This window comes from Neolamprologus brichardi, chromosome 6 (genome assembly GCF_056152115.1).
Source record: "Neolamprologus brichardi isolate AB-2024 chromosome 6, ASM5615211v1, whole genome shotgun sequence".
Lineage (NCBI taxonomy): Eukaryota > Metazoa > Chordata > Actinopteri > Cichliformes > Cichlidae > Neolamprologus > Neolamprologus brichardi.
In genome coordinates this window covers 29,650,080-29,660,387 of record NC_142109.1, presented here as the reverse complement: position 1 = coordinate 29,660,387, position 10,308 = coordinate 29,650,080, and the positions used below count along the sequence as shown (strand labels likewise).

Sequence of the window (10,308 nt, the reverse complement as noted above, 5' to 3'; positions counted from 1 at the left end):
GGGTTCTACAGAGAACAAGTTGAGAACCGTCTCTACGACGGCCGTCAAGCCGTTAAATCTCAGCATTCATTCTGAGGTACAGCAGCCCCATACAACGTACAATATTATAATTAGAATAATTGTGAAAGTGTAATAATTCTACTAAACTTGTGGGCTTTCGAGACAGAAAATACAGCTTTAACAAAAAGGAATGGTCGAAAGATCCTTAACTTTCAGTCCTGTTATAAATGTACATGTTGCTAGGCAACATGTGCACGTAAAACATACCGGAATTTTGCGGTTAGCTCAAGCTAAAACGAAATACGGGATAATTTCTCCTTTGCGCACTCTGTGCTAACTCACAAAAATGGCGGTCAGTGGCAGCATATCCTATCAGAAAGTGGAGCTTCAGCGTAAAATCAAATTTCTTGGTATGTTTGTTTGAAATGCAGTGGGTGCCTTGATTTAATTTCATGCTAGTAGGCATGGGTTAGCTGGAATCAGCCAGCTAACTGCCATATTTAGCTTGAATGAATATACATGAATTCTTAATGCCTTATAATTCATATAATTAAGTCGAATAAAATGGATCGCCTATTTGCATGCATTATTATATTTGTCCACTAGAGTGCGAAAAAACAGCACGTTATGAGAGGACTGAGGCCACCACCAGGAAGCAAAAAGAGTTCATCCGTCAGCTGAGGCAGGAGAACGAGAACCTGCGTAAACAGCTGGCAGAAACTAAGGCTGTAAGTAAGGCGATCAGATCACAACAAACTAAACATGGAACATGTTTTTAATTGTGGGGAAGTGGTCTCAAATTTGGATAAATCCAACTTACTGAAATAATAAAGGTTACAGATCAAGGTTGGGCACATTTTATTTCAATTTAGTTTTATTTATATTGCACCACATCACGAAAACAGTTGCCTCAAGGCACTTTATTTTGCAAACTAACGACCCTAAAATAATACAGACAAAACTCTAACAAGCAAACGACTCCCTACGAGCAAGTGCTTGGTGACAATAGCAAGAAAAAACCTCCTTTTAACAGGAAGAAACCTCCAGCAGAGCCAGGCTAAAGGAGGGATTGTGGTTCTGCCACTGCCACTTGATTGTGAGGGGAGGTAAGTGAAGAAGAAACACTCTAAGCCTATTGCAGGGTAACTGAGGAAGGGTTCAGGGTCTTAACTATAAACTTTATCAAGAAGGAAAGTTTTAACCCTAGATCCATAGATTGGTACATCTCTTTTGAGCAACACCTGACATTAGGAAAATTAGGAATCTCACACATACCACAACTAATTATAAGTGTTTATTTTTGCTTCATTTGCTTTTCTTTCAGGTAACTTATGTCAGTCTGTATAGCTAGTAGTGACTTGCACCTGGGCACGGCTTTGGCAGCAAAATACAGGTTAATCTGCACTTTTAAAAAATCATTTCTACTGGGTAAAAGTCAAACATTAGAAAAAAGTGTCCTAAAGTGCAGTGTTTTAATAAACTAAAACTCATCAAAATAAAAGACACAGAGACAAGAGATTAAAAAAAATGCTTTGCACTCCCCACATGGAGTCATCCAGATCAAATATGTCTCAGTCATTGTCTTGTCTTTCCTCTTAGCCTGATGAACATATAATCAAAGTGGCCTTTAAAAACAGAGATATGGAGGGGAAGGCCTTCTGCAACAGCACAGTGAAGGTGAGAGGAAGTCAGTGTACACATCATGAAAAAATAAAGTGTAATAAGATGGGAATTCCTATTTTATATTAAATAGAAGAAAGTTTTCACATTTCTATAAACTAAGTACACCTTTACATAATGCCCATTTGCTGCTATATCTATACTCCATACTGGTACTCCGGTTGTTGCACTCTATTTATTTTATGTGTATTACTTTAATACTTGCATTTATATTACTCAGGTTGTTGCACTCCATTTATTTGTACTACCTATTACTTCTTATTGTTTCTTCTTATTCTGTTTCTTTCGCTCCGGGACCGTGTGCACGTAATTTCGTTCCACCTTATGTAAACATGTGATGCGAATGACAATAAAGAATCCTTGAATCCTTTAGCAGAATTAGGTTAATGTCTTTTTGCTATTTTCTGACCTCAGAATTAATTTGCATCTACTCCTAGGATGATTGCTGGACCAGCAAACTGGCAAAACCTGTTTATATACAGGTGATCACACTTGTTGATGATCAATTAATCAAGTGTGTAATTACTCATCCACTTAATTCCACTAGAAAGCGGTGTACATAGTTTTTCACAACGCCGTGAAAACTTTCTTTTTCATTACTGTATACAGTGTCAGTAAATATAGTTTTATTGTATGTTTTATTGACTGTACTGCATTCCTCACAAACGCCTGCATGTTTTTCAGGAAGTAAATAAAATGCTAAATGAAGGAGTGCTGTTCAAGAGGAAGTGTATCAATGCTGTAAAACACACAAATGAGGTCTACCAGCGTCGCCTCAATCAATTGAAGATGGAGTACCAGAAGCTGAAATCAGAGAGCAGCAGCAGTAAAGTATCCTCTGATGCTCGCACTCGGAAAAAAAAGGACGATGCCATGGTAATTACCTCTCTGACCCCCCCCCCAAAAAAATCAAATTTTCTTGGGATTACTTTTTGTTGTTTGTTGTGCTCTTTTGCAGACTTGTGCAAAATGACAGATCATAGATAACGATGACCAATGATTTGTGTTTATGTTTAGAAACTGCGGGCTCTGGAGAATGATCTGGAGAAAACCCAGTTTAAATGCATGGAAGCTCAGAACATCATAGTTAACTATCTGAAATTCAAAAATCACTTACATGTAAGTCCAGCATGCGAGAAAATGTTTTGTTACGCTTAAACATATCTTCATTTGATGTGATTTTTGTTAGAGAATTTGTTAATTGTCCTATAATGGTTTGTCTCAGATATTTTTTGAAATATCAGTAAATTTGTAGTGATTATTTTGCTATTCACGCTAGCTGTTAACTCTCCATTATGCATTAGCAGATGCCTGCATGCAAGTGGAAGCACTCGAACATGAGCAGTGTTTTGTACAGAGTCTATTATTCATTGCTGTTTGGCAGTTTTGCAGTAAATAGTACATCTTTGCTGTACTCTGCAGTTGGTTGACTGTTATATGGGACTCTGTTTGATACTGTACTTTTTGTCCCTGTTTATTCTTCAATTGACATACTAGTTCTCGATTCCTGTTTTCCAAGGAAACCAGTCAAATGTATTTACATTTAAAGTTTTTTTTCCATTTTTTTATATGTGGTTTAATTGCTACTGTAAGAGCAAGTACGGTATATATAACTGCTGCCACACCATCAAAAGCCCCTTTGACAGAAATAGAGCAAGTGATCTGTCTGTTTATAGTGCAAACAAACACACTGTTACATACACAGGTGGAGATTTTAAATCCAGTTCAGGAATTTTTAAACCTGCTGAAAAAACCCCATCAAAAACTACAAAATAGAAAGGTAATTACAGGATGTCAATCGATAAGTTCTTAATTTAAATACAATGTTAGCAATAAATAACAGCATCAATGGGACCTGACTGTTGAAAATCGTAAGGATTATATGATTAAAATATTATTTAAATTAAATTTTGTGTTAGTGCACATTTTGTCTTGATTTGGTTTTAATTTCTTGATCACAGTCAGGTAATCCAAATACTTTATTTCTCTCACATGGACAACCTTATTTCTGATTCTGTTTATTTCATGTTCACTCACTTTTCCACCTTCACCACCTCAGGAGGAGAGTCTCACTTACAAGGGCCAGTTGGACTGTCTGGAAGCAGAAATCCTGAAGCAAAGAGAGGAGATGAATAAGCTGCAGATCATGAATAATGACCAACAGCTCTCCAAAGAAGCTACTAAGGTGGCCTATAAGATATATCCTGTGTGATGAGTTAAAAGCATAAATGTTTCAAGATACAGTGTAAGAATTAGAATCCGCTCCCTATTGCTCTCATAAGTCAGACGATTTGCTGGAATTATAAATTAGGAGGTATAACTTGGAAACACTAATACACTAGCCTTGCCTTACCTTATCTTATCTTGTAAAGATAAAATGAAATGATTGAGGATAACATGTCTGTCCACACGTATCTCAGACACTTCCTTCTGGTCTATATTATAGGTAATAATACGATTCTGTCATACTAACAATCTGTTTGTTTCACAGTGAACTGAAACAAGTTTTTCAGCCATTCTTCTTGTTCTTTGCAGGATGAGTTGCAGAAGCGGGAAGAGCTGCTTTACAAGGACAGTAAGGAGAGGGCGCGTATAATAGCAAGTTACAGGAAAAAGGTTAAGGAATGCAAGGCCCAGCCTGAAAAAGTCGATATAAGGGTGAGAGACATAAGGTGACACATATTGTAATTACAGCTTGAGAATGTGTCGTTAACTGGCTCAGACTTTAGACAAAATGAATACAGAGAATGATAAAAATGTATTAAATTTTACTTATCGAGAAATGTATAGCCGTAATTATATCAGTGGGGTATTAAATGTATGGATGCGAATAACTTGAGATTTTCACAAGGAAAGAAAGCTAAAGCAGAGCAGCCTAAACCTAATCCACAGTGAAGGCCTCCCTATTCTTTGGTAAAATAATAATAAGGGAAGAAGAGTCATTTACATTTGGAATGATTAATACCTGCATGATCAGATAACTCTGCCAGGAAAACTAAGCGGTGAGGCCCAGCACATCATCACCGGGATGGAAGAAGAAGATTTGAAAAAAATTTCTACTTTTGAGGAGGCCTTCAGGCACATCAGCGAGACCACAGGTGTCACAGACATACAGGTATAAATGTTCCCACTGATTCTAGTACACACAGTGTAGTTGCTGTTATTCTTTTTTTCATCCATTCTGTGTTTGTGTAGGAGATACTGGAGTGCTTTAACTCTCAGGAGGAGACACACCAGCATCTGCTGAAAAGGAAGGAAGAGAATGAGAAAGTCCTGCTGCAGCTGAAGGAAGAGAAGGAGCTTCTGAGCCAACAGTTTGAGGAGATGAAATATTTTAGACAGGCTAAACACCCCAGGTGAAGTATAGACATCTGCTTGACAATGGTTGAAATCTATTATTACTCTTGTGATAAAAACAAGAAAACACAAATATTTTAGAAATCTGTCAAGAACTACAGAACTACAAGAACTAAAAATTATATTTAGTAAGATAAATATAATTTATAACTCATTCTGTGTAACTTATACAAAGGTTTGAGCCGGCACACTGGACATAAAAATAATTTTTATGTCCAGAAATGCAAGTAAATAACAGTAATTTGACATCTTAATCACAAATAATAATGTGCTTTACTAATTTTTCGAATTGTTGTCCATGAAATTGAATATTCATGGATAACTACAAAAACTCAAGCATAAATATGACTTTGATTATTACAAATGCTGTTAATTTAGGGCAACTGAGGCAAATAAAAATACACTTGGTAAGCAATGTATTTAAAATTATATGTATATGTATAAAAATTGTTCTAAAGCCTCTGCTCTTTCTCTGTCATTAGTGACCAGCAGGCCCTGCAGGAGTCTGAGCAGCACCTGCAGACTCAGCAGCAGAAGTGTGATGCAGCCAAAGAGCGACTGGATTGGCTCTTGAAGACTCTTCACACTGCCCAAGCTGGAGTTGAGCACCTGGCCAACAAACTTCAACACATCTCACTGGTACTAACGATTTCAACCAGTCATAATATTGAAATAGCCAGTTTATCACTTATTCCTAATATTAAAATATTTTTCCTGCCCTCGAACACAAAGCTTTTTAAGTGTAATTCCTTTTTATGTTTGTTCACTCATCTTCTTCAAGAGTGAGGACACAGTTCCTGAAGTGGATCCAGATTCTGATCACTTTGTTCTGGAGCTGATGGCCCAGTGTGAGAAGAAATTATTGTCACTGTACAAAGAACTTCAGGGGAAGGATGTGGCTGGTATAATGAAGGAGCTGGAAAAAAACAAGGTGAGACAAAGGCCCTCTGTAGCAACACGGCTATTTTAAAGACAGGTCCTCCTGAGTCTGGATGTGATATAGAAAACATGGTTGACATTTGCAGAGGTAGTTCTAGCAAAGATGTAGTAGTCAGAGTGGGAAAGGCATGGGCACAACATTGATTGCATTGCACGTGGTGTCTCTATTAACAGAGAATGTTAGAACAGTATACGTATATAGTATAACACTTATGAACAGGTGCCTTTGAGGAGTTGAGAGTCACCCGATCAGAGCTATTAACAGGAAAACGTTTGGGAACATTGTCAGACAACTTGTACGCTATAATTAGACTGTCACAGTTTGAAATTTAAACACTGTCTGAGCTTGAGCTTTTACACAGCTTATATAAAGCTGTGTAAAAGCTGCTGTGTAAAAGCTGCTGTGCTTTCTTTGCTTTACTTATCAGTATGGAAAGGTAACCATTAGAGGCACCTGAAGTGTTTGCTCTGAACACTCAACAGCACCTTCTCACTTTGAGAATATGAGATACAGAGCATATGACAGGAAACATGCAACAGTCTGCCTGACATTCAACCATGACATTGATAATATGGGTCACAGGTCCATTTTTAAATGGTACGATCTTTGTAACTGACGCAACTCTGAGCTGATAATTTGGAAATCAGTCCAGCCTTATTTGCCTGGCTGGTGCAGTTGAACTTTACTTGGCTTTCCTTTGTACCTCTACTAAAGGAGAATTTGAAGTGTGGCAAAGATCAGTCTGTTCATCTTAGCTTTTGCAAGTTAACCCTCTCCAGGCAGACGTTGCAGATTTACAACAGTTAAGACCTAACAACCTGATTACCCCACATACATATTTTATGAGTTTTTTTACTCAGAAGTACCACTGCAGGACTTGGTTGTGCATTAACAACAAAAAACTTAATTTGGTCCTGAGAGAGTCAATGTTGTAGACTGCCAACACATGGGCTATGTTAAGAATCATATTGGATAATATAAAACAAGTAGCTGGTATTATGTGATAAGGTGGTTAAATTTCAATAAGCTTTTAACTAAGTTATTCACTGTATTTAAGAGGGCTGCAATGATTCATTGAGTAAATCAAATCATTTCATTACAAAAAACTTTTGAAAAATTGAAACAGCAACACTTGTTACTGCAATCATCATTAATGCAAGCAGACTACAGTACAAATGTATGTAAGCAGATGATCTGTCTAGATTAGGCATCTTGCTAAAAGCTAATGATAGCCATCCCATTTTCTGTCACAGTGATAAAAGAGGCGGTTTACGACACCTTATTTCAAGGTTATTACTATTTCCATATTATTTTGCAGATTTAAACAAGTATGAAATATCAAATTATATTAGTTAAATTGTATTAATATTTTTAAATATAAAAAAGGCTATTTTTGTTTTGTTTTTTCTGCAGGATGTAAGATCTGGTGCTGTTAGGCTGAGCTGAATTATTATTAACATTAATTAAGATCATCTTCATCAACATAACATCTGTTTTCTGCAGCAGGAAACACTGCATCAAAGCACAGGCCAAACCTGAGAATGCTGATATGCTCACTACACTTAACCCTTTCATGTATGAATTATGACAACCTCAATCAGGATTTTTTTCTTAAGTATTTTTGATCATCTTTAGGCATAAAAAAAAGATTTTTGAACTTTGTTTTTATAAACATGTACTTTTTTTCAAAGAGTTTTTTTTACATGACCACCTGTTAGGAATGTGGATGTTTTATTTATCAGGGTACAACCTTAGCAGTCTTCAAAGGAGCTTGCAAAGAAAAGCGTCTGGACTTCTTTAAGTTGCTTGAAGACGTTTCACGTCTCATCCGAGAAGCTTCTTCAGGATGAGAGGTGAAACGTCTTCAAGCAACTTAAAGAAGTCCAGACGCTTTTTTTTGCAAGCTCCTTTGACTACAATGACCTGGATGACTGAGAACTATGATAGCTGCGATCTTACAGAGCAGTGTCCCTTTATTTATCAATTGAATAATTTTGGGAGGTGACTTGCAAGGTTACAGAAATGTTGTACTCATTGTTCCCCCTGGTGACATAAAAAACAGAAAAGGATGCATGTGTTTAGTGTTGCACACCTGTAGAGAATGAAACTATAATCGTCATGTTGCTATCTTTGTATCTCTACACCCTGAAGAAGGCACAAGCCAGTAAGTGAATTGCTTTAAATGTGGGCAGGGCTTATGACTCACAGATTTTTAATGGAATTTGAGATTTGAGATCTTAATTTCTGACTTGATGTTTCTTTATTAGTTGTACATAAGAAGTGAAGAAGAACTGTCAGCATACATCACCAGAGCCAAACAACCTGTGGATCAAGCACATGACCCCCTCCATGACAGTAAGTTGGTATCCTTTTACACACCAACAGTAATGACTGCACACTGTCTACATCCCTACTTACTTCACCGTTTCTGTTGCAGAGAATGAGACTGACGAGGGCAAAGCTAAGGTCATCACGCGTGAAGCGCTGAAGCTTCAGTCTCAGCTAATCATTGACTCCCACTCCAAGAAAAAGACCAAGATGAAGATGTTGAAGAAGAAGGGCAAGTTGTAAAGCGACAACACAATCCTCAATGTCTCCCAAAAACATGAAATATAAAATGGGATGATTGTGTCCAAGACTTTCCGCGACAATTGTTTCACCTCTGTAATTGTTATTTTGTGTCATAGCCGGTGCTATAAAGATATTTAGTATACTGTAAATGAAAACATGTATTTTAACATTATAACAGTATTAAATGATTTTCATAAATTGATGCTTCGTGTCTATACTTATTGTGTAACTGGGTTTGTTTTGGCAATAGTCAGGTGTTACTGTTGCACCAACACACTCTACCCCACCTCTGTTTTTTGAGCTCACATTTCACCCTGAGCCTTCCTGGAAGCCAATGAAAAAATACTGTTTTTAGTTTTTATTCTTTTTACCATAACTCCCTGTATAGTGTGTGGAATAGAACCCAGTAACTAGCAACTCCTTAGTTGTTAATGTTGTTATTTTCCTGTTGTTAGAAACAATGAATGTTGTCGGTTTTATCTAACAAACCCAGCGTATAGTAGCCTACTGAAAGCCAATACTTGTGACGAATCCAGCCTTTATTCATGCTTGAATTACATCAAACTTGCTTTGTCCTGCTATAAGTTACAGATGTGAATAGGAACCCTCCCTAAAGTGCGCACAGCTGAACTATTTCTGCAATGACTGGCATCTCAGACAGTGTTTGCTGCTTCTCTTCTTAACCACTTTATGTTTGTGGGAGCATATGGTTGAGTAGACTGAATAATACATCTCCATACCAACATGTCAGATAATAACCACAGTGAATGTCTCAGTGTCTCGCACAGGACAGCAGCAGTGATTGAATGACGTACCAAAAGCAACCAGAAAGACAACTCTGTGCTGTGAACAAAAGCTCTCTGAGCAAATCCCTGCTGCACAGTTATTAGGTTTTTGTGTGTATGTGTGTGTGTGCTCCAAAAAAGGTTAGAATAAGGACAACAGCGATAAAACATTGTGTCGAGCATGGCTCAGGTTGTGTTCATTTTCTAAGTTTCGCTGAAGTTTTTTGACTGCTTGTTCATGTCTTTTTTATCCATTGCTCTCTAAAACTAAGTTTATCTACATTTCAGTATATTTTATGCGGGAATAGAAGCTGTTAGAGCTTATATGATGTTTGGAAGATAATATAAAGGGGATTTTGTGATACTGGAAACAAAATAAATCTGACTTAGAGCGTAGCTTAACTATCTGAATCCCAGCACAATTATGCAATTAGTACTAAGCCTCTGTTTGTTGTTATGGACTAATAAAAGCTCCTGAGAACATTTATTTAGAGAGTTTTTTCACAGACTTATGCACTTTGAGTTCATCTGAAACATTACATTAGCCTATACCTAAAGTTATTGTTATGTACTGGAATTTCTATAGCACTTCTCTGGTCTTACCGACCACAAAAATCACATTTTAACCATACATTCCCACAGTGCTTTATTCTACATTCACTGCTCAAAAACATTAAAGGAACACGGAGAAGGGCGTTGGTTTAGTTCACCAGGATAAGCAGTAACACAGAGAAATACACCAGATCTCAGTGGGGGGAAAAAATCACAATGGATATCTGTACTGATAAGGACTGGGTAATGTTCAAACGAAATGATGCCACGTCATTTGCAGTAGGCTAGTCCCTTTTTCCCGAAATTTCATTGCAACAACTCAGGCTCTTATGTGCCTGTAAGCCTTTGTGACAATGTCAGGGCATGCTCCTAATGAGATGATGGATGGTTTTTTGGACCTCTCCTCTAGGGCATCACTGAGTT

At 37.3% G+C, this 10,308-nt stretch overlaps 1 protein-coding gene across 1 annotated transcript; it reads left to right on the top strand.

Moving 5' to 3' along the window:
• Nucleotides 1–64: 64 nt before the first annotated feature.
• On the top strand, nucleotides 65–8,750 carry odad3 (outer dynein arm docking complex subunit 3). Its single transcript, XM_087842062.1, has 13 exons — nucleotides 65–410; nucleotides 607–728; nucleotides 1,600–1,677; nucleotides 2,365–2,556; nucleotides 2,698–2,799; nucleotides 3,740–3,865; nucleotides 4,216–4,332; nucleotides 4,646–4,795; nucleotides 4,876–5,036; nucleotides 5,520–5,676; nucleotides 5,819–5,968; nucleotides 8,245–8,332; nucleotides 8,415–8,750. The coding sequence occupies exons 1-13, from the start codon at nucleotides 347–349 to the stop codon at nucleotides 8,546–8,548; spliced, it is 1,641 nt and encodes a 546-aa protein (XP_087698188.1). The 5' UTR covers nucleotides 65–346; the 3' UTR covers nucleotides 8,549–8,750.
• Nucleotides 8,751–10,308: the final 1,558 nt, after the last annotated feature.